The 25,832-nt window shown below is 36.1% G+C and overlaps 1 protein-coding gene across 1 annotated transcript; it reads left to right on the forward strand.

Annotated features, from left to right (window-relative positions):
- LOC136247410 (leucine--tRNA ligase, cytoplasmic-like) lies at positions 1-24,346 on the forward strand. Its single transcript, XM_066039086.1, has 29 exons — positions 1-77; positions 10,968-11,063; positions 11,233-11,324; positions 11,448-11,523; positions 12,841-12,953; positions 13,014-13,077; positions 13,125-13,192; positions 17,431-17,527; positions 17,583-17,711; positions 19,675-19,839; positions 19,934-19,987; positions 20,040-20,180; positions 20,230-20,393; positions 21,348-21,413; positions 21,464-21,546; positions 21,599-21,737; positions 21,788-21,877; positions 21,930-22,085; positions 22,141-22,256; positions 22,317-22,429; positions 22,525-22,692; positions 22,814-22,891; positions 23,009-23,077; positions 23,141-23,287; positions 23,344-23,559; positions 23,613-23,717; positions 23,766-23,873; positions 23,927-24,047; positions 24,096-24,346. Exons 1-29 carry the CDS (start codon positions 66-68, stop codon positions 24,245-24,247), a joined length of 3,198 nt encoding a protein of 1,065 aa, XP_065895158.1. The 5' UTR covers positions 1-65; the 3' UTR covers positions 24,248-24,346.
- The last annotated feature ends 1,486 nt before the right edge of the window (positions 24,347-25,832 follow it).

Genomic DNA, 25,832 nt, shown 5'->3' on the forward strand with positions numbered 1-25,832 from the left:
CAGTTGGATATGAACAATTGAAAGGCAAAAGGTGCCTATTTCCTTTTGGATTTCATTGTACTGGAATGCCAATAAAAGTAAGCATATAACTATGTAGATATACTATGGTATTGCACAGCAATATGTGCTGGTCACTGTAAAGCGCTAATAATAATAATAATAATATCAGGGGCAGAACTAGAGAGGGAGTCTCTAAGCTGGATTAAGGATAATCCTCTTAAAGTTAACAGATGTAATTCAGCACATCCCAGTCTGCAGCTGTAACATTCATACATAAAATGTGCCAATACAGCACCATTTTACAAAGTTTAACAGGCATGATGTAAGCATAGGCGGCGGAAAGGGGGGGGGGGTAGGGGGCTTAGCCACTCCTCAGAATGATATCACGCCGAAATTATCCTTCTTGGAGTGGGGCTGAAAACCGCGATAAAGATCGAAATAGTCTACTTTAATCTAATCCAAAACAGCCAAGCTGTAATAAAAGTGTGCGGCCCTCAAAAAGGCTATGGTGAAAAAAGATGTGAAATCCAAGGTGGCGGCCAAGAAATGGCTGTGATGGTAGGTTAATGGTAAAAAATTTAATAACGACAATTCAGGTGAATTTTTGTGCCGCTTGGTATTGGCACAAAATTCACCTGAATTGTCATTATTAAAATTTTTACCATTAGGCCATGCAAAGTTAATTAGATGTTTCTGGTCCCACCAATTCCCCAAAATTGACCAGGCGACCAGGATTTTTTCTTTCTTTCTTTTCTTTCTTTCTTTTTTTTTGCAACTTTGTGTTGTGGTATACTACTTCTGACGTACATAGCAGTACAATTATAGGGAAAATGTATAAAGTTAGTGCATCTTTGTAAGAAAAGCGTGTTTACAAGACATGAAAACCTTTCAACAGATTTAATATTATAAATTATTGTATGGTGTTCGCACAATTCATTCAGCAAAAAATGACCAGGAAGGGAACCAGAAACACATAATTAATTTTTTGTGGCCTTAACCTACCATCACAGCCATTTCTTGGCCGCCACCTTGGATTTCACATCTTTTTTCACCATAGCCTTTTTGAGGGCCGCACACTTTTTTACAACTTGGCTGTTTTGGATTAGATTTCATTTCTTTTTGTATTTGTATACCCCAAAGCCGGCCTATGGCCAGCTTTGGGACTTTTTAAACCTATCTTTTCTTTTTACCACAGGAAGAAGAAAAGATGAAGTAGATGTACTTTAAATATTTTATCAGTAAATGTACAAATTATATATATAATACATATCAAGACACACGGTAGTGTGTCGTGCGGCCCAAGAAGCCGGCGCGTAACACCCGTGAGTATATTGACTGGAAGAAAGAAAACGCAATTTTCGCACCTCCGTAGCTCTGTGCTTCCTTGATGAAACAAGACGATTTTTGCTGTGGACATGCCCTCCAACTGCAGCACTCTACATTCCAAATTTCAGCGAAATCGCTTCGCGCGTTCCCGAGATATGCGACTTCAAAAATTGGCTCAGTTTCTTCGTTTTTTCTTCTTCTTCTTTTTCTTGTCGCACACTTACAAAATCTGCTAAAAAAACGCGAACGCCATATTCGCTTGCCTTGAAATTTGGCACACAGAAGGGGGATATAAAGGCGCATCTCGGTACCAAATTTGGCTGGAATACGATAAACAGGCAAAGAGTTATGAGCGATTTTTAAAGGAAAATAACACCAATATGTTGTCACGCCTACAAGGTAAACCGCGTATGGGAAGAAGCTGAAAATCGATGGGTGAATAGGTTAACTATTGAACCTCAAACCTTTTGTGGTTTGAAAGAAATCGAACTAAAAACCAGGAAGATACAACGAAAAAACCAACAGTGTGTAACAATTACGCAATCGAGATCAGCTAATAAAAAAAACGACTGCTTGCCACGCCTACCAGATAAACCGCTTGGGGCAATGCTTTGAAAATCGTTGTACAGATGGAGTAATCATCTTAGAAAGGCTCATCAATGGTGTAGAAGAATCAGACTTAAAGCCACGGGGTTATAACACGAAATCCAACTTGATGCAGCAAGTGCGAGATCGAGATACTCTAATAGAGCAGTCATCCTAATAGAGCAGTCACCCTGAAGAGAATTCAAGAGATCAGCTAGAAATAAGAAACCTGTATAGAGATCAGTTACACACAAGTCACCCTGTAGAGAGATCAACTAGAAGAAGTTACCTTGTAGGGAGTTCATGCAACTATGGAAAGAGATAGTTCAGCTAGAAAAAATCACCTTGTAGAGTTCAGCTACAAAGAAACCACCATGTAGAGAGTTCAGCTACAAACAAATCGCCCTGTGGAGAGATCAATAGAAGAAGTTACCTTGCAGAGAGTTCAGCTACAAACAAATCTCCCTGTAGAGAGATCAGCTAGAAGAAGTTACCTTGTAGAGAGTTCAGCTTCAAACAAATCACCCTGTAGAAAGATCAGCTAGAAGAGGTCACCTTGTAGAGAGTTCAGTTACAAAAAAACCACCATGTAGAGAGCTCAGCTACAAAGAAACCATTCTTTAAAGAGCTCAGCTGCAAACAAACCACCTGTACAGAATTCAGCTACAAATAAATCACCCTGTAGAAAGATTAGCTAGAAAAAGTTACCTTGTAGAGAGTTCAGTTACAAAGAAACCATCATGTAGAGAATTCAGTTACAAACTAGTGACCCTGTAAAGACATCAGCTAGAAGAAGTTACCTTGAGAGAGTTCAACTACAAAAAAACCATCATGTAGAGAGTTCAGCTACAAACAAATCTACCTGTAGAGAGATCAGCTAGAAGAAGTTACCTTGTAGAGAGTTCAGCTTCAAACAAATCACCCTGTAGATAGATCAGCTAGAAGTGGTCACCTTGTAGAGAGAGTTCAGTTACAAAAAAACCACCATGTAGAGAGCTCAGCTACAAACTAGTGACATTGTAGGACATCAGCTAGAAGAAGTTACCTTGTAGAGAGTTCAGCTACAAAGAAACCATTCTTTAAAGAGCTCAGCTGCAAATAAACCACCTGTACAGAATTCAGCTACAAATAAATCACCCTGTAGAAAGATGAGCTAGAAAAAGTTACCTTGTAGAGAGTTCAGTTACAAAGAAACCACCATGTAGAGAATTCAGCTACAAACTAGTGACCCTGTAAAGACACCAGCTACCTTGAGAGAGTTCAGCTACAAAGAAACCATTATTTAAAGAGCTCAGCTACAAACAAATCACCATGTAGAGAGATCAGCTAGAAGAAGTTAACTTGTAGAGAGTTCAGCTACAAAGAAACCATCATTTAGAGAGTTCAGCTTCAAACAAATCACCTGTAGAGAGTTCAGCTACAAACAAATCTCCCTGTAGAGAGATCAGCTAGAAGAAGTTACCTTGTAGATCGTTCAGCTACAAACAAATCACCCTGTAGAGAAATCAGCTAGAAGAAGTTACCTTGTAGAGAGTTCAGCAACAAAGAAACCACCATGTAGAGAGTTCAGCTGCAAAGAAATCACACTGTATAAAATTCTGCCACGAACAAATTGCCCTGTAGAAAGATCAGTTAGAAGAAGTTACCTTGTAGAGAGTTCAGCTACAAAGAAACCACTTTGTAAAGAGCTCAGCTGCAAACAAATCACCTGTACAGAATTCAGCTACGAACAAATCACCCTGTAGAGAGATCAGCTAGAAGAAGTTACCTTGTAGATAGTTCAGCTACAAACAAATATCCCTGTAGAGAGATCAGCTAGAAGAAATTACCTTGTAGAGAGTTCAGCTACAAAGAAAACACCATGTAGAGAGTTCAGCTGCAAAGAAATCACCCTGTAGAAAATTCTGCCAGAAACAAATTGCCCAGTAGAAAGATCAGTTAGAAGAAGTTAACTTGTAGAGAGTTCAGCTACAAAGAAACCATCATTTAGAAAGTTCAGTTACAAACAAATCTCCCTGTAGAGAGATCAGCTAGAAGAAGTTACCTTGTAGAGAGTGAAGCTACAAACAAATCACTCTATTGAAAGATCAGCTAGAAGAAGTCACCTTGTAGAAAGTTCAGTTACAAAGAAACCACCATGTAGAGAGTTCAGCTACAAACTAGCTACCTTGTAGAGACATCAGCTAGAAAAGTTACCTTGTAGAGAGTTCAGCTACAAAGAAACCATTCTGTAAAGAGCTCAGCTGCAAACAAATCACCTGTACAGAATTCAGCTACGAACAAATCATCCTGTAGAGAGATCAGCTAGAAGAAGTTACCTTGTAGATAGTTCAGCTACAAAGAAACCACCCTGTAGAGAGATCAGCTAGAAGAAGTTACCTTGTAGAGAGTTCAGCTACAAAGAAACCATCATGTAGAGAGTTCAGCTGCAAAGAAATCACCCTGTAGAAAATTCTGCCAGAAACAAATTGCCCTGTAGAATGATCAGTTAGAAGAAGTTACCTTTTAGAGAGTTCAGCTACAAAGAAACCACCTGTACAGAATTCAGCTACAAACAAATCACCTGTACAGAATTCAGCTACAACAAATCACCTGTAGAGAGTTCAGCTACAAACAAATCTCCTTGTAGAGAGATCAGCTAGAAGAAGTTACTTTGTAGATAGTTCAGCTACAAACAAATCACCCTGTAGAAAGATCAGTTAGAAGAAGTTACTTTGTAGAGAGTTTAGCTACAAAGAAACCATTCTGTAAAGAGCTCAGCTGCAAACAAATCACCTGTAAAGAATTCAGCTACAAACAAATCACCCTGTAGAGAGATCTGCTAGAAGAAGTTACCTTGTAGATAGTTCAGTTACAAAAAATCTCCCTGTAGAGAGATCAGCTAGAAGAAATTACCTTGTAGAGAGTTCAGCTACAAAGAAACTATCATGTAGAGAGTTCAGCTGCAAAGAAATCACCACTGCCCAAATTTCAAGGCAATAGCTCTTTCCAATCTGAAGTTATCAATTGCCAAATTTGGCAAATTGGATGTGTGTGGAAGACCCCTTTTCGCAAATCCGATCACATATGTATTATATATATAATTTGTACATTTACTGATAAAATATTTAAAGTACATATACTTCATCTTTTCGTCTTCCTGTAGTAAAGAAAAAAAACATAGGTTAAAAAAGTCCCAAAGCTGGCCATAGGCCGGCTTTGGGGTATACAAATACAAAAAGAAATGAAATCTAATCCAAAACAGCCAAGCTGTAAAAAAAGTGTGCGGCCCTCAGAAAGGCTATGGTGAAAAAAGATGTGAAATCCAAGGTGGCGGCCAAGAAATGGCTGTGATGGTAGGTTAATGGTAAAAATTTTAATAACGACAATTCAGGTGAATTTTTGTGCCGAATTGTCATTATTAAAATTTTTACCATTAACCTACCATCACAGCCATTTCTTGGCCGCCACCTTGGATTTCACATCTTTTTTCACCATAGCCTTTCTGAGGGCCGCACACTTTTTTTACAGCTTGGCTGTTTTGGATTAGATATTGATTACAGAAATCTCCATGGTGGTTTCTTTGTAAATGAACACTCTACAAGGTAACTTCTTCTAACTGATCTTTCTAAAGGACAATTTGTTTTTGGCAGAATTTTATACAGGGTGATTTCTTTGTAGCTGAACTCTCTACATGGTGGTTTCTTTGTAGCTGAACTATCTACAAGGTAACTTCTTCTAGCTGACCTCTCTTCAGGGTGATTTGTTTGTAGTTGAATTCTGTACAGGTGATTTGTTTGCAGCTGAGCTCTTTACAGAATGGTTTCTTTGTAGCTGAACTTTTTACAAGGTAACTTTTCTAGCTGATGTCTCTACAAGGTAACTAGTTTGTAGCTGAACTCTCTACATGGTGGTTTCTTTGTAACTGAACTTACTACAAGGTGACTTCTTCTAGCTGATCTTTCTACAGGGTGATTTGTTTGTAGCTGAACTCTCTACAAGGTAACTTCTTCTAGCTGATCTCTCTACAGGGTGATTTGTTTGTAGCTGAACTATCTACAAGATAACTTCTTCTAGCTGATCTCTCTACATGGTGATTTGTTTGTAGCTGAATTCTGTATAGGTGATTTGTTTGCAGCTGAGCTCTTTAAATAATGGTTTCTTTGTAGCTGAACTCTCTACAAGGTAACTTCTTCTAGCTGATGTCTTTACAGGGTCACTAGTTTGTAGCTGAATTCTCTACATGGTGGTTTCTTTGTAACCGAACTCTCTACAAAGTAACTTTTTCTAGCTGATCTTTCTACAGGGTGATTTGTTTGTAGCTGAATTCTGTACAAGTGATTTGTTTGCAGCTGAGCTCTTTAAAGAATGGTTTCTTTGTAGCTGAACTCTCTACAAGGTAACTTCTTCTAGCTGATGTCTTTACAAGGTGACCTCTTCTAGTTGATCTTTCTACAGGGTAATTTGTTTGAAGCTGAACTCTCTACAAGGAAACTTCTTCTAGCTGATCTCTCTACAGGGAGATTTGTTTTGTAGCTGAACTCTCTACATGATTGTTTCTTTGTAGCTGAACTCTCTACAAGGTAACTTCTTCTAGCTAATCTCTCTACAGGGAGATTTGTTTGTAGCTGAACTCTCTACATGATGGTTTCTTTGTAGCTGAACTCTTTGCAAGGTAACTTCTTCTATTGATCTCTCCACAGGGCGATTTGTTTGTAGCTGAACTCTCTACATGGTGGTTTCTTTGTAGCTGAACTCTACAAGGTGATTTCTTCTAGCTGAACTATCTCTTTCCATAGTTGCATGAACTCCCTACAAGGTAACTTCTTCTAGCTGATCTCTCTACAGGGTGACTTTTGTGTAGCTGATCTCTATACAGGTTTCTTGTTTCTAGCTGATCTCTTGAATTCTCTTCAGGGTGACTGCTGTATTAGGATGACTGCTCTATTAGAGTATCTCGATCTCGCACTTGCTGCACCAAGTTGGATTTCGTGTTATAACTCCGTGGCTTTAAGTCTGATTCTTCTACACCATTGATGAGCCTTTCTAAGCAGGGGCGGATCCAGAGTTTCGAAAGAGGGGGGGCACCTTTCTGAAAAACAGTTGAAGACCAAAAAAAACTTGCTGAAAACCAGTTGAAGACCAAAAAAAAAAAAAAAAAAAAAAAAGGTCACAACAATAATAGCTAGTTATCCTTATCAACTATATCACGTCTGTTATGTAAAATAAAATTCTATTTGTAGCTTCATAGGTAAGCTACACTGCCTCATGAACATTGTGACTGCTTTATTAGAGTAATTGACTGCTCTATTAGAGTATCTCGATCTTGTATGCAATTTCTTGAAGGGGGGGGGGCATTTGCCCCAAATGCCCCATCCTGGATCCGCCACTGCTAAGATGATTACTCCATCTGTACAACGATTTTCAAAGCATTACCCCAAGCGGTTTATCTGGTAGGCGTGGCAAGCAGTTGTTTTTTATTAGCTAATCACGATTGCGTAATTGTTACACACTGTTTGGTTTTTCCATTGTATCTTCCTGTTTTTTAGCTCGATTTCTTTCAAACCACAAAAGGTTTGAGGTTCAATAGTTAACCTATTCACCCACCGATTTTCAGCTTCTTCCCATACGCGGTTTACCCTGTAGGCGTGACAACATATTGGTGTTATTTTTCGTGAATAATCGCTCATAACTTATTGCCTGTTTATCGTATCCCAGCCAAAGTTGGTACCGAGATGCGCCTTTATACCCCCCTTCTGTGTGCCAAATGTCAAGGCAATCGGATGTGGCGTTCGCGTTTTATAGCAGTTTTTGTAAGTGTGCGACAAGAAAAAGAAAATAAGAAGAAAAAAACGAAGAAACTGAGCCAATTTTTGAAGTCGCATATCTCTGGAACGCGTGAAGCGATTTCGCTCAAATTTGGAATGTGGAGTGCTGCAGTTGGAGGGCATGTCCACAGCAAAAATCGTCTTGTTTCATCAAGGAAGCACAGAGCTACGGAGGTGCGAAAATTTCGTTTTCTTTCTTCCTGTCAATATACTCACGGGTGTTACGCGCCGGCTTCTTGGGCCGAACGACACACTACCGTGTGTCTTGATAGAGCAGTCACTCTAATAAAGCAGTCACAGTATTGGAGCAGTGTGTAGTGAGCTATGTAAGGATTTTTATGTAGTTTATCAGCTATAAATGCATAGCTGGTGAAGTGGGCAGCTATTGTCAGCTGGTTGTGACCTTTTTTTTTCTTTCTTCTTTTTTTGGTCTCACCTTACCAAACCAGAGACAATGTAGTACCTCACTTCCATAAGTCTGGGTCAGCCCAGCCCCCCCCCCTCATATCAACTACTTCCTCCGCCCCTGGATGTGAGTATCTAGCTAACTATTTGGAAATCTACAGTGCTGTTTGTGCAGTTTATTGCTATACTATGCCTATGCCATTGTGGATCTAGCTATATAGGCTTGAGTCAATTATGCTCAAAATTTTGTTTAAATTATTTTCAACAATTTCCCAAATTTTCACCTATTATGGTCTTCAGTGTTCACGTTATGCTTGAATTATGCTCCTAGGTTAGCAACATTTCTTACAATCATCGTGTCTTGTAGACCTTCAGCTTTTATGCTATGAAGTTTTTTCAATAAATTTTCTTGGAACATTTTAATTCGTGAATGCTCTATTAGAGTATTTCACTACATAGTGACTGTTCTATTAGAGAATGTTGTCTTAAGGAGCTATGTACAATGTATTTGAATGAATGCTCTATACTCTAGAATAACCAGTTGATAAACCAATGACCATATATAGGTTTCAGAATATTCCGAATACACGTATGATATCTGACCTTACAGCATGTGATTACCGCAACAATCTACAAGAAATATTGGAAGTCATGCAAAAATAATAGACACACTTTACATTTGAATTTTTTAACTTGACTTTAGCAGTAAGTTGTTACAGACTGTTTAAATAAAACAGTGAAGGGTGGATGTTTGTCAGCATTGTAAATGAAGGTTATTCAGCGCTATATTAAAAAAAAAAACCAGTGACTAAGTATGATTTAGTCGCCAATAAGTTTTTGGCCAAATGTGAAATTCATCCCACTAGCTACAGTTAAGCAGTTTTAGCCACAATACTCCACAGACAGTATGGGAATCAGGGGCATATCCAGGATTTTTCCAATGTGATTTGATTTATTTATTATTTATTTATTTATTGGAGGACAGTAAGAACATAATAATACTGCCAGTATTAAAACAAATGAATTAAATGTACAAAAAATAATACTGCATAAGTCATTAAGTGATGGCAGTCTGGTCTGTATCTGGATAAGATTGACTGGTGCTGTTTCTAAAGAGTGACCAAATCTACCCTTAGATGATCTACATTCTAATTACTGATCTTAGGAGTGAAAAGACAAGCAGCATCATACCCATCACATTATAGCTGCAAATTTTAGTCCCACTTATCAGATAGCAGGGAGACAAGGCGCTTGTAAAAAACTATTTCATTAGCCAATCCAACTGCATTTGGGTGAGAAAAGTAAAGCAACTCTGTTCAACTTCACATATGTGAGCCTCATACGATCACTTCTTACACAATTCATGTTCAATTTATTTCTTACTGTACGACTTGTTAAAAATGGATATTGGCACTAAAATAAACTCACTTACAGATTAAATTTTGGATATAGGCCAACCATCTGGCCCAGGGAATTAGTTATTTTGCAAATTTATTAGTTTGTAGTAGACCACTGCAGGGGTGGTTTCAATAGAATCAGCAATAAGAGGAGAACTAGCTGAGTCAACTGAAGGAATTGTGCAAATCACTGTACATATCCATTTTTCTGCTAATTTGTGGGGTTCTTGCAGATCTGGTCGCATATTTACAAAAGGAGCGTACTGCAAAGTTCTACTGTATTTCAGAAATGAAAGCGATTTCATTGGTATAATTTTGAATTTTGATCAAGTGTGTGCCTATTTCACGCGTTGGGTTGCTCTATGTGCTCATGGGCAAACAAATACCACAATGGTTGATGAATCACTGAAAAAGTCTCCAACAGCAAGGATAAGTAGCTTATAAACGCTTAAAAATATGGCTATGTCTTGCAAAAATTGCATCATTTTCATCATTGCAGGACTCTAAAGAGTATACATGCAATATACTAAGTATAGTATATAATAGTTATAGGTAATTAAGCATAGTTAGGTAAAAATTAAGTAAAATTAATTAAGTATAAGTATCCATTTTTACGATCCTTTCAATACAGTGTAAAATTCTTGGGGATGCTTCATTATAAAGGACTGCTGGGGTGAGCCAAGTTTCACAACCAATAATTATATCAGGGGTATAAGTGTCTAACATCACCCAAAGTTATTCCTTTTTTACAACGAGTAAAAAAGAACAACAAAAGTTCAGATTTGCAAGTTCAGCGGTTCAGTCAACTGAACAAAAGTTCAGTTGACTCATCTATATGCTGAAATTTGTACAGATTTCTAATAGTTGTAAATTCTAATTTTTTACAACTATTAGAATCTGTACAAATTTCAGCATATAGATGGATCAGCAAGATGGATAACAAGCTTCAATTTTAACCAGGCATGCAAGTACTTTACCTAGTAGACCTACTGATCGTTAATGACCCAGTTGTTGCTCTGCTTGTCCTGTGCTCTACAGGTAGAACTTTGTTGTCAAAATGGCCACACAGATCGTGTTGCCTCAGGAAACTGACCAATAATAATATCAATATACCATCGATACTTTGAGTTAATGATAGACTACTTGAACAATGTTGGGAGTGAATATCATGGCATACCGTATAAAGAACCCTATGAACCGGTCTAGCAGAAAATCACATGATTTTATGACATTTTTATTGTTTTCTACCAGAAGAAAGTGACTAACTTGTCTGCCACAGTGGTGTTATTCAAGTTATACTTAGCCTAGCACATGTCAATAATTAGGTACAGTAGTTGATTAGAGAATATCGATATTTTGTGTTACTGACATTAACATAGCTAAGTAGCTAGCTAAGATCAAAACCGATCATTATATATAACTGTTTATTAAATGCATGCACATGCAGGCTTGTGCTGACAAATTGAAAAAAGAAATGGATGATTATGGCTATCCTCCAAAGTTCCCTGAAGAACAACACAATGAAGCTTCTCAGCCAACAAACGTAATTTGTACTATAATGTACACACAATACTGTATGCACAGATACCATACATAATGTTTATAAATACATTCACATACATTATGCTCTAATACACAACACATGCACAGAGTAATGCAAATTCACCCAATGAATAATACTTTTTAACAAATTTAATGTTAATTTTTTCTAGCTAAAGAGCAAAGCAGCTGCTAAGAAAGAAAATGCATACTACCAATGGGAAATTATGAAAATGCTCAGCATAGATGATGAGGAAATTAAAAAGCATGTAGTTTTCAATGTTTTTTTTTCAATGTCATTTTTATGAGCCTTTTATAGTGTACAAGTGTTCATGATTAGCTATATTATGTAATATATAGTACAAGTTAAGTAACATTCACCCTGAAGGTTTGCTGATCCAATCCATTGGCTGAAGTATTTTCCACCAGTCGCCATGACAGATCTTATGTCATTGGGAGTAAAGGTAATTAACCTATGAAGAATGCATGCATTCCATGTAGATTATTTTGTGCTGTGCAATTGCTCAAACTGTTTTTGGTATTTGGGAGTTACACCTTAGATGGATAATTATTTAGAGAGCACTTTGGCCAATACCTAGAGTGTTTGCATACCAGTTTCACATCTGAATAAAGGAATATTACAATAAATTATATAGGAAATTACAACTCTGAATTTATAATAGCTTGTTGGGTTATCATGTAAGCAATACTAGGTACTGATTTTAAAGTAGTAAACTAATATGTTTGATAAAACACATTAGCAATTCGCTAAATTTCAGTGTAAAAAATCTTCGTGATAAAAATTTTCGTGTAAAAGTATTTTTATATGATTTACGTGAGTGACTGTTCTATTAGAGTAGTTTGATCTTACATAAAAATTTTCGTGTAAAAACTTTTCGTACAAGTTTTTGCATACGAAAATAGTTTTAAACGAAAAGAAATACGGTAGTACTAATACTCAAATAATCTCCGATTTCTACCTAAAAAAAAATTGACAACAGTTTGTAAAATTGAATCTGCAAAAGGGATCTGATAGCTTTTCCAGTTGCATGCATACCTGGTAACTCATAACTTTACTTGTGAATAAGGTACCAACCTGAATATTGGTCACATTTCACCCCTACATATATACCACTATTACTGGATGTACTTCAAAGGTAATATAGGTTGAAAACATGAAGAGTTATGATTAGCCAAACTTGAAATTTGGAAAGGCTATGAGATCCTTTATTGCAGATTCGGTCTTATGAAAATCATAGTGGTATTTTGATTAGGCCCTTATTCGGTGATTATTAGTTTCTCATCCACCGCCCGCATCCTTCTTAAGCTACCGCATGATAAGCCATTATTTACTCTGTGCATGCTCAGAAGAACACGTGATGCCAAACTCTTATAATTTTTTTGTTGATGAATGCTACAATTCGCTATATATCGCCAGGAGAACTGTTGTTTTCCTTAGCAAATTGCTGCAGTGCCAGTTGCAATCGTGTTCTATCGACTTCGCTTTCAGTTGACTGTCGAAAAACAGTTGGCGATCACGAAAAGTAGAATCAGCTGGTGAAGGTAATGTTTGTAGTAAGAAAGAAAGACAATTTGGACAAGGTCTGTACATCAGTGAAAATAATGGCATAATGGTAATACCCTCCCGCCCGCATCATAATAATTAGAAAGGCTGGATGAGAAACTAATAATCACCAAATAGGGGCCTTATAATAATAATAACTGTTTTCTCTTAACACTAGCTTTTACAATAATGTTGGTATGTGATTCCCTGTGTTCAGGTTGACTGGAGGCGTTCATTTATAACTACTGATGCCAACCCATTCTTTGATTCTTTTATTAAATGGCACTTTGAAAAGCTCCGTAATGGAAATAAAATAAAGTTTGGTAAAAGGTATATACCTGTGACTTCTACTTCACAATAAATTGCTCATATTTGCATTCATACATATAGGCACACAATCTATAGCATAGAAAATGATCAACCATGCATGGACCATGATAGACAAAGCGGAGAGGTAAGCTAGCTAATTAAATATTACCAATAATCTCTATTGTATTTCAGGGAATTGGACCACAGGAGTACACCTTAATTAAAATGAGACTGATGAAACCATATCCTGATAAGTTGAAGTAAACATTAATGCATAGCAGGCATATTTCCATGGTAACTTTGCCTTGGAACCCTATTCTTCACAACCAGAAGTTCTAAATGTGTGAATATTCAGGTTTTGTGAGATTTGGATGCAAAAGATGTTGCGGGCTAGTAAATACTGTTCTTTTGAAAATTCTAAATGATACACATGAGACCTGGAGAGTCATTATATAGGCAATGATACTTAGCTGTAGCTATCATTAAGAAAAATCTTTTAGGTAGATGTTGGTGCTTGTAAGCTGCAACATACTAATTTCTTTAGTCTATATGTAGAGTACTAATGTACTTTTACAGTTGAATTTACTAGTATATATGCAACTAGTTGAACAAAATTCCCATCATGCTATTATGTAATTCATGTTAAGATAGTTATCATGTTAGCTATTATTTGCAAAAAAAAAATCCTATCACAAAATAGATCAATGTATCTAAATAGAATAGATGATAATCCTAATTAAATTTTACTTAACTATATAGATCATGTGTTTTCTGCCTTGTCACTAAATTACCACACAACAGCATTTCAGAAGGCAGTGGGTAGAATAATAAAACAATTCAATAATGTAAAGCTAGGATCGGAAACATAATATTGGAGTTGCTTAATTCAGGATTAGTTTCACTCCCAACTAGCCTAGTACCTCACCAAGTTCAGTAAACCTTGTGTATACCACTACATGTATATCAGTCACCACAAGACCAGGTGATCTTAAATGAAATCCGTGAATTATGTTATGACTGATTAAGTTTTGCAATTTTTGTAATGGGAACATGAGGTTGGTGAAATATCAAACTTACAATCTCTACAGCAAGCATGTCTTCGAATTAATTAATAAATACACTTTGTTGCAGATTTTCAGCAGCATAATAATGTGAAATAGATATGTACATTTGGGAAGGTTTTAGTGTATCTACTAGCAAATGAACTCCTTAACTATTAATTGCTTGCCTTTTGCTAGCAGCAAAATAAAGTGTGGCACAAAATTCTTCTTAGTACAATGGGTTAGGTGTGGCTTATTCAAAAGTTGAAAGTGAATTTGGGCTAGCAGTGGCGAGCTACACAAGAGCCCACTTTGGCATGGGCTATACTGTCAACTTTTTGAACCCCATTGCCAGTAAATGTAATGCCACATTCTCACTTAGAGGCTTGCATAGTAATCAATAATGACTTAGCTGAAATTATTCCTGTTGTTATTGGAGCTCTAAGAGCTGTAAATCCCAAGTTTACTGACTGGCTAGAACAGCTGCATATCAACTTGTACCTTTGTGTTCTACAGAAGAGTGTACCGCTAGTTTGTTGTGTCATATCCTAAACATTCATCTTTAAACTTTGATGTTGCAATTGTACTGGAATTCTGTGTATACTGTATATCTGTGTGTATTAAATATACTGTATATCTGTGTGCATCAAGACACACGGTAGTGTGTCATGCGGCCCAAGAAGCCGGCGCGCCACACCGTGAGTATATTAACAAGAAGAAAGAAAACGCGATTTTCACACCTTTGTAGCTCCGTTCTTCCTTATCCGAGTGAAACTAAATTTGCTACAGAAGTGCTGGCTAGGTAGGGGAGTCCACATTCCAAATTTTAAGAAAATTGCTCAAGCTATTTCCGATATACAAGCGGCCAAAGTGTGGGGTTTTTTCTTCGTTTTTTTTTCTTCTTCTACTTCTTTTTGCACACTTCGCAAAATCTGCCATAAAACACGAATGCGTGCTCGAATCAGGATGAAATTTGGCACACTTAAAGGACTTATTAAGGCGCATCTCAGTACCATGTTTGGTAACAATCCGATGAACAGTCATGAAGTTATGACTGATTATTTGTGTAAAATAAGGTCGAAGGTCTGTCACGCCCACAGGATAAATACCTTGAAGGAATGAGCTGAAAATTGCTATGTATATGGAGTGACTATCGTAGGAATGCCTTTTTGTAGTTTGAAAGGAATCCAGTTAAAGGCCATCGAGATATGACACAAAACCCAACCTGTGTCACAATTACACGATCGATTTTTATGGATAAAAAAAACTATTAGTTTTCACGCCTACCAGACAAACCGCTTAGAGCAATGAGCTGAAAATCGGTGTGTAGCTGGAATAATAGTTCTTGCAGTAGTATAGAAGAATTGCAATACAAACCACTGAGTTATGATTCCAAACCCAACTACATGTAGCATATGCGAGATCGAGATACTCTAATAGAACAGTCACCCTAATAGAGCATTCAGATATTTTCATAACTTACTCCATTATAGAATTATATTACATTGCAAGTTATTCTGTAGGGAGTTCAGCTACAAACAGTTAATCTTATAGACAATTCAGCTACAAGCACGTCACCCTGTAGAGTTCAGCTACAAATATGTCGCTGTAGAGATTCAGAACATTATAAGTCAGACTGAAGAGAGTTCAGCTATAAACAAGTCATCCTGTAGAGAGTTCAGCTGCAACAAAAGTCACTCTGTAGAGAATTCAGCTACAAACAAGCTACAAACAAGTTACTGTGTAGAGAGTTCAGCTACAAAAAAGCTACCCAGTAGAGAGTTCATCTAGATCAGCTACAAACAAGTTACTTTATACAATGTTCAGCTACAAGTAAGTCACTCTGTAGAGAGTTCAGCTACAAACAAGTCATTCTGTAGTACAAATAAGTCAGCATGTAGCTGGAGAGTTCAGCAACCAATCAAAAAAACCACCCTGTAAAGAGTTCAGCTATACAAACAAGTTATAACTCAATAGAGAGATCAGCTAGAAACAAGTCATCCAGAAGAGAGATCAGCTAGAAGACATCACCTTATAGAGAGTTCAGTTACAAAGAAACCACCATGTAGAGAGTTCAGCTACAAACAAATCACCCTGTAGAAAGTTCAGCTATGAACAGATCACCCTATAGAGAGTTCAGCTTGAAACAATTCACCCTGTAGAGAGATCAGCGGCTAGAAAAAGTCATCCTGTAGAGAGATCAGCTAGAAGGATCACCTTGTAGATAGTTCAGCTACAAAGAAACTATCATATAAAGAGTTCAGCTGCAAACAAATCACACTGTAGAGAGTTCAGCTAGATACAAGTCACCCTGTAGAGAGATCAGCTAGAAGAAGTCACCGTGTAGAGAGTTCAGCTACAAAGAAACCACCCTGTAGAGAGTTCAGCTACAATCAAGTTACACTATAGAGAGATCAACTAGAAACAAAATTAATCATCTTGTAGAGAGTTCAGTTGCAAACAAATCACCCTGTAGAAAGTTCAGCCACCCTGTAGAGAGTTCAGCTAGAACAAGTCACCTTGTAGAGAGTTCAGCTACAAAGAAACTACCATGTAGAGAGTTCAGCTGCAAACAAATCACCCTGTAGAGTGTTCAGCTAGAAACAAATCATCCTGTAGAGAGTTCAGCTATATATAGAAACAAATCACCCTGAAAAGAGTTCAGCTACAAACAATGAGAGTTTCAGCTACAGTTCAGTTATGTAAGAAGTCACCTTATTAACTAACTACAGTATGTGATGATCATTCAATGTTAAATATACAAATATTTAATCAGACAAAAGCTATACACACAATTACTTCCTTTGTTCCACAATTCCTGCAATAAAGAAAAAAAACAAGTTAAAAGGAAGCACTAAAGCCAGTTTATGGCCAGCTTTGTGGCTTGCAATACAAAAAGAAGTGATATCTAAACCAAAACAGCCAAGCTGTAAAAAAGAGTGCGACTCCCAAAAAGGCCAAGGTGAAAAAAGATGTGAAATCCAAGGTGGTGCCCAAGAAATGGCTGTGATGGTAGGTTAATGGAAAATTTTTGATTACGACAATTCAGGTGAATTTGGTGCTGAATCCTAGTGGAGGAGGAACCGCAAATTCACCTGAATTGTCGTAATTAAAAATTTTGCCATTAACCTACCATCACAGCCATTTCTTGTCCACCACCTTGGATTTCACTTCACCTTGGCATTTTTGGGGTTCACACTCTTTTTTTTTACAGCTTGGCTGTTTTGGTTCAGATTAAATATAATAACATAGATGTTGTAATTAACATGATCCAAAGTAACAATCTCTCACAGTACTACCTCATAGCTTTTATATGAAAATTTCAGCTACATGACATTATTGTACCATTTTGCCATAAAAAGTTAAAATTCCAATTAATTCCCGCTATATGATGTTGTCGTACATGGTAGCTACACTAAGATGGTTATGTACATAATACATATGTAATTCATATATAGGGCAGTCATAAATCAAGAAGTCTTTTTAGTTGCTGCCACTCTACGGCCTGAAACAATGTATGGCCAGACTAATTGCTGGGTTCATCCAGATATTGAGGTGAATTAATAATTAAATTGAATTTATAGGCATTTCTAGTCATTTTATATGTTAGTACATAGCATTCAAAGCACACAATGGTGAGATATTTGTGAGCACAAAGCAAGCTGCCCTCAACATGGCATATCAAGATATTACAACATCAAATGGAAAAATTGATATTGTAGCTACAATGACTGGAAAGGTAACTGAATCTGAAATCTACACACAAAATGTTCTTTCCCAGAGGTTTCGGTTTTTTTATTCTAAGCAACGTAGTAGCATAGAAGAGTAGTATTCATTATATTTGTTATTTATTTATATTTATTTACTTATTATTATTATTTATTTATTTTTATTAAGGCTTTATAGCACAAGTGCTGTTAAAGATATTATATAAGTACATATGTTTGAAAAGTTGCATTAGATGCAACAAAATGGAACATGAAGCACAACTTGTGTACGCTTATTTTTTTTTGTAGCTGAAAATCAAGATTTCAAGAACAGTACATCGCACATTACAATGCAATACCACTAACACAATGCATTTTGCTTTAAGTCATTACACTGCCTGATGCAAATTGTGAAGCTTCATTGTCCTACCAATGAATAAAAGTGCCTTTTAAGGTTATAAAATCAACTCAGTATTAATTTTTAGCAAAGAAATATCTCCAACAAAGGAAGTTACAACAACATATACCAATGTCAGAACTAGAAAATTTAGGGTATTTGAGTACATGAAGTCTACCTTGTTAATTTTTTCCGCAATTAGTATACCTCGTTAAGTTGCAGCGGTTTAAAATATAATGCAAAACTCATGAAACAGATTTTTCTGCAGTTAATATCAGAGGTGAAAAAGTGAGAACTATCTCAACAGCATAATTATGTAAAAATACAGGATCTGGTCCCAACTCCATTTACTCTAATAGAACAGTCATACATATATTTTAATAGAACAGTCAAGTAAAGTACATGTATCAGGGGCGGTGGAGCAGGCCAAAGAGTGAGGGGGCCAGGCCAGCTGTAAGTTGAAGACAAAAAAAAAAAAAGGTCACAGCCTGCTGACAGTAGGTTCTCTCCACCAATCATATCTCCTTATTTATAACTACACATACGTAGCTAAGTAATTTGCTATACTGCTTCTCTGAATGCTGTGGCTACTCTATCCAGATCCTGACTGTTCTATTAGAGTATCTCGATCTTTTCTTGCAAACAGTGTCCCAAAAAAGTGGGGGGGCCATGGCCCCCCGTCTCCACCGCCTATTATGACATGTATACTTTCTTGGAAAAGGAAATAATCTTTGCTTTGGGCTTGTAAGATGCTGAGGCAAACACCATACACTTAATATTGCAAATTGATGGCTTGAAACTCTGATGATTAACATTACAACCCTTGAAGTTTAGCTATTGTACCAATGCCCCCCCCCCCCCCCCCCCAACAGCTTCAAAATGTTCTTTCCCAGAGGCAAAATAACATGAAGGCATATTGTAAAATAACATGAAGGCATACTGACACATCAGTATGCCTTCATGTTATTTTACAATTTGAGCACTGACCTTTGTAGTTCCACTGAGATTGTACAGATTTTTACTCAGCCTTAATGATTGTCCTTAAAAACACCATTAATAACTAGGGCTAAAACAAACCATTCAAATAGTTTTTTATTTGTTCTAAATCAAGTATTCGAATGCTGTTGGAGCAGATTCGATATTCTGTAGACATATACTCACAATGGTAAAGCAATAGATTATGAAAAGTTTTGACATTTTCTTGCAAAGTAATGACAGTTATGAGAGTTGTACATATACCAACAGATAAGTACGAATATAGCAATTTCATTTTGTATGGAAACCTATGGAAACATAATTTTAAGTATTTGCGAAGTCAATGCATACATTTAGAATATTCGGATATTCATTTGATTTCAAATTATTCATTTCGTTAGCATTTAAAATATTTGCTTCAGCCCTATTAATAACAATTATAGCTGATATACTATCCTAATCACAGAGTATGTACTGTAATGTAGCTGTACAAATAAATTAATATACAGTCTAGTGTATTGAATAGAATACTAATTTATTATTAAATCTGCTGCACATATGGTAATGATAATTGGAAGGAAATTAATATATTTGCATTACAGTTGCATTTTTTGTAATGTTAGGACCTCATGGGAACAGCATTGAAGGCTCCGTTAACATCCTATGACATTGTTTATGCTTTACCAATGCTTACAATCAAAGACAATAAGGGAACAGGAATTGTTACTTCTGTCCCATCTGATGCACCAGATGACTATGCTGCCTTGAGAGACTTGCAAAACAAAAAAGTATGCATTATTTATATAACCTAGTTAAACTTATATATGCAAGTAAATTCATCTGTCTGTAAATTCTGCCAATTTCTACTGTACATTTGTATAGGCATTTAGGAAAAAGTTTTCAATCACTGATGACATGGTGCTTCCATTTAAACCTGTAAGAGTTATGTTTATGTGCAAAATAAAATGCTGCTGTTGCTAATGCACAGGTTCCTATAATAGAAGTACCTGAAATGGGAAGTTTGTGTGCAGTTAAAGCATGTGAAGAGTTTAAGGTGACCAGTCAAAATGATAAAGAAAAGCTTCATTTGGCAAAAGAAAAGTCATACAAGAAAGCCTTTTATGATGGAGTAAGAATGCATTAATAATTCTACTTCTTTGCAATAGACATGTATGTAGGTAATGCTTACTGGAGATTTCAAGGGTGAAAAAGTCAGTCAAGTCAAAAAGAAGATTCAGGCTGCTATGGTTAAGAGAAATGAAGCTGTATTATACCAGGAACCAGAGCAAACAGTGATATCACGCTCTGGTGACACATGTGTGGTTGCGTTGTGCGATCAGTGGTAAAGATAATAATAAAGTGTGGGCTATATTAATTTTATGTTTTAGATACAAATGTCATAACTACAATATAAAAAGAATAAGTTATGATTGTTTTGTGACATTTTCATTAACAATGTAATTCTTTGCCATCATGCACTCTGTATCCATTCCTAGAGAATTGTAATGCAAATAACTTTATTGTCTAGTAATATAAAGTAGCCATAAAGCCATAAGAAATGAAACATTAATGGTAAACTAAAACTTTCTAAAATAAGCTATGTTTAAATTTCAAGCTTGTGTGGAAATTATTTACTAAAAAGCAATAGCTAACATCTATGTAGTGTACTATCAATATAAGCAGGTATGAGCTTTAGTAAAACTTTCTAATATGTAATATTTACTCTACTAGTGTTAGGCCATTGAATCATGTTTTGAAGACACATCTAATAATCCAAAAGAACATAAAGCCCAGCTTGAACAACCATATAAATCCTTATTGTAATTAAAAATATTATTGATTTAAAACTTAACAGGGATCTAATGATTAAAAGTAGTGAAGAAAAAATGAATGATGGTATTGCAACACACTTATGTAAGAAAAATATCTTCTTTGGTATGTCGGCACCATCTAGCAATTCAGTAGCTAAACTCCTCTTTGAAAAACCTGACAAGAAATAAGCAAATATTTACAATATTGCTAGACAATCAAATAATATACTCCCTTAAACTCTGCATAATATCTGAGTGGTAAATTACCCAAGATAGATATTGAAGAGGACTAGAACTAATTGATCACAAGGCAATAATAAATATTTACATCTTGCACTGGAATCCAAGTTAATAAGACCATCAATATCTAATAATATGATAAAGTTACATGACTTTGTGAGGCAGGTCTGTTTGAGAACAATCTACATGAACATGTACAGGTGTCATATTTGGTCCTTTATCCCTTTCTTTTGTATACTCAACAGGTATATAGATTATGGGGAAGAAAATTGGAGAAAAGAAGCTACTGAATGCCTTAAAAATCTCAATACGTAAGGTCATTGATACATATTGCGTAGTTTAAGAGATGTTTGATGGACAGATATGGCATTGAAACCAGAAGAAGCTTTGAATATATACTAGACTGGTTACATGAGCATGCATGCTCGAGATCTTATGGCCTTGGTAACTGCTATATAAATAGTAATAATTCTATTGTGAAAATGATTTTACATAGGCAGTAAAATTCCATGGGATCAACAATATGTCATTGAGTCATTGTCTGATTCAACCATATACATGGCATACTATACTGTGTGCCACCTTTTACAAGGAGGTACATTGGATGGCTCACAACTTGGAAGACATGGCATTAAGTAACATATAAATTTAGTGTACTTGTTATGCTATTTACACACATGTACAGGGCTGAGCAACTTACAACAGAAGTTTGGGATTATATTTTTCTGGGTAAACAGGTTCCACCTGACTGTGAAATACCCAAGGAAGCATTGTGGTTAGCACTCCAGTTTAAAGGTTGTAAACAGATAAAGTCTACATAATTTCAGTGAATTGAGAAAAGAATTTACCTATTGGTACCCACTGGATTTGCGGGTTTCTGGAAAAGATCTTGTTCCAAATCATCTAACATACTTTATGTACAATCATGTTGCAATCTGGCCAGAACCAGTAAGAGGGAATAGCACTAAAGAGAATCGTTGTTGGTATAACACATTATTATAGCAATGTTGTTACCCTTATAATTATGTTTTTGTGCAGCTGGCCAAAAGCTGTGAGATCCAATGGGCATTTGCTACTAAATTCAGAGAAAATGTCAAAGTCCACTGGTAATTTTCTTACAATTAGTCAATCAGTGGAGCGCTTTTCAGCTGATGGTAAGGCAATATACAAAGATATAATAATAATTTTGTGTATTATGACATGCAAATCTCAAGGAACAAGGCTTGCTTTGGCTGATGCTGGTGATACACTGGAGGATGCTAACTTTGTTTTTAAAATGGCAGATGCTGGTTTATTACGGTTGTATTCACAGATTGAGTGGACAAAGGTAGTAAAGTTAAATATCAACTTGTAAGATTTTGTAATCTCAGTAGTAATATAAATTTAATAAAATGTTTTATTTTTATATCTTATTGCATGTAGGAAATGCTTGCAACTAAGAAAGAAATGCGAAATAATCCACCATCTGAGTACACATCCTTAGACCAGGCTTTTGAAAGTGAAATAAACAAAGCTATAATGCAGACAGATGGTAATTATGCAAACATGAACTTCCGTGCAGCTATCAAAACAGGATTCTTTGACTTACAGGTACTCATCAATAACATTACAGTATAACCAATAGACAAGAATAATAGAATTAAATGAACCTGTCAATGTCCCATGTACTGTATAGCTATATGTACTGTACATTTGTTGGTTTGGTTTGTAGTCTGCACGTGACAGATACCGGGACTTGACAGCAGTAACCACAGGAATGAATTGGGATCTAGTTCAGAAATTCATCAAAGTAATATTAATGTATTATTATAATTTTTTATTGACAAAATAATAATAATAATTGCATACTGATGAATAGATGTGATAATAGATAATATATTATTACTACTGATTAAAAATCTGATAGGTGCAAGTCCTACTGTTATCACCAGTTTGCCCACATGTTTGTGAGCATGTGTGGCAGATGATTGGAGAGGTACATAATATAGATGTAATTAACATCACTACATTGTATACCTATTTGAATCATTCCATTAAGGATGGATGTATAGTACAGGCAAAGTGGCCTAGTACTTTAGGAGATGGTGTAGTAAATGAATTAGCTATAGAAGAGATTCAATACCTTGTAAAAATCACCCATGAATTTAGAGTTCGCTTGAAGAAAATGATTACCGTTAAAGAAAAGGTTTGCAAAGTTGCATAAATGCACATCTATAAAGTATTGTTAATTGTTTACTAAAGGCAAAGGATGATTACCAAAAGCCATCATTCGGAGTGATATACGTGGCAAAAAGTTATCCAGAATGGCAGCGCATTGTATTAAAATTGTTGCAGCCATTATATGATGCTGAGACTAACACTCTGCCACCAAATAATGATATCATGGTGGTGATGAAGGAAGAGGCCATACTATTACAAGTTTTTAAAAAAGTCATGCCTTTTGTTCAATACATTAAAGTTAGTTTCTGAAATTGTTTTGTAACCACATTAGCAATAGCAATACTTAATAGGATCTGTTGCCAGATAAGGGTTCTGCTGCTTTGGAAGATGTTCTACGCTTTAGTGAGAAAAACGTACTCCTAAACCATGTTACTTACATGAGTAAAGCATTGGAGGTATGTTATCAGGCATTCCTGAACGATGTGATTGACTTGATTCTCAAGCTTGAAGAAATTTGGATAGAGGATTTAGATAAAGCTACTGATAAGAAAGTGCATGAAGAATGCTTACCTGGGAAACCGATGTCTGTGTTCACAAGCAGTTCACCACTGGTAAGATTTTGACAAACCCATATTGCAATTTTATTCTGATTTTACTTTTAAAGCCATTCCAAAAAGTGGCAGTGGTTAATCCTGAAGAGAACAACGTGCATGATATATTGATATATCATGGAGACAATTTACAGAGAGTAGCAGATAGAGTTAGCAGAGCTGCTGGAATACTAGGTTTGCAAAACTGAATATAAACACCAATATTATTTGATATTTATATAGGTAAAAGATCTGTTAAACTGAGCATATTAAATACGGAGAGTGATTCTGAGCTGTCTGCAATCATGTCTTCAAGCCTCTTTACAGTGGATGGAGACAGATTATGCTTGGGCTCAAAGGTAGTCACAAGTCAACTTTGCTATACTGTTAGCTGATTTAGATATGTCTGTCTAGTGGTTATCATTATTTAGAAAACTGACATTAATTAGGAATTATAATTTTATACTTCAAATTAATTAATGTGACGCACTTTACCACAAGTATATGAAGTAATCAACCTCCCTCAACTGATGGTGGTTGTTTTGGTAAGTGTACAGGGTCTCAGAACTTTTGTGCTAACCTTCACCTTTCAACTCGGTCATATCATTCTTTACTATTATGCATACACTAAGTCTAAATGCTTTTGGAGAGCTCTACAACAAAATATGTTAAAGTATTATTATTACAAGATTTTCCACTTTAATTTCAAAGCCTATAAAATCCAGTATATGGGACACTTGTATTATCACACCCCCCAGCCTGTCTGGAAGTGGAGTTATGACTCCTGACTATAGGCACAACCTCTGCTGTACCAAAAAAATTAAAATAAGGTTTAATATCATGGATCATGATGGATGAGTGTGGAGGACAAGAGTCAGCAAATCAAGTGTGGTGACCAAGCAATATTCACAATTAGGCACCCAAAGGCAGATTCATCGGCTACACGGGCGCACTATTCTTCACAGTTGTGAGTACCAAACCAGTGCTCTGAATACCTGGCACAGCTATCAGGCAAGCCATTTGCCAATTAATTCTGTTTAAATTATTAAACTTCTTTATATGGCTCACTTTACAACAACTATATGAAGTAATCAGCCTTGATCAACTGATGGTGGTTGCAATTGTTTTGGTATATACATATGTGTACAAGGTCCCAGAGTTTTGTAACCTTCAACTTAATATATTATTTGTCTTTACTATTATGCATGCACTAACTTTGGGGATTTCTACAACAAAACATAGGCATACCAAGATTTTTTTAGATAGGGGGTGTTGAAAAAAGGTCAACACCTCCTAAGAATGGCTGTCCTCCACTAAATAATATAGATTGTATCACTGATAAAGCACATAATAATCCTTATTCACAACTTCATAGTTTGCTACACTACTTCTCTGAATACTGTGACTGCCTTATGACTGCTCTATTAGAGTATTTCGATTTTTTTTGAATTTAAATCGCAAGGGGGGCTCCAGCCCTCCTTTCCCCGCCCATGTTGCTATGCCTATGCAACAAAACACGTTAAAGTAAACCCAAATATTACCTACCTATAAAGTCAAGACACAGGAAAGCTCATTTATTATAACAAGCTAGGTTATATCAGGCTTCCCACACAGCCTTTAGACTGATGATCTAAAGTGTGTTTATATATATCAACAGTGTATGCATTACACCAATATCTTAGGTAACACTAGTACTGGTATAATAGTTACATTGATGTTATTTTACACTACGGCTGTGTCCAGCAGATAAATTTATTATAAAGAACGGCAAGCTTCATAATGGATGAAGCACTATCACTGGAAAAAAATTCCTGGTATCTGGGCACTGCTGCAGAAGAAGAAGAAGGGTGGACAAGTATTATGAAACTGTTGCAGAAATCTGTTTGTTGAATGTACATATGCCATTGTACAGATTTCGTGTTTAACGAATTCTTAATAGCTGATACACTACTCATCGTTCTATGCTCAAGAGACAATAAG

The sequence above is a fragment of the Dysidea avara genome, chromosome 2 (genome assembly GCF_963678975.1).
Source record: "Dysidea avara chromosome 2, odDysAvar1.4, whole genome shotgun sequence".
Taxonomy (NCBI): domain Eukaryota; kingdom Metazoa; phylum Porifera; class Demospongiae; order Dictyoceratida; family Dysideidae; genus Dysidea; species Dysidea avara.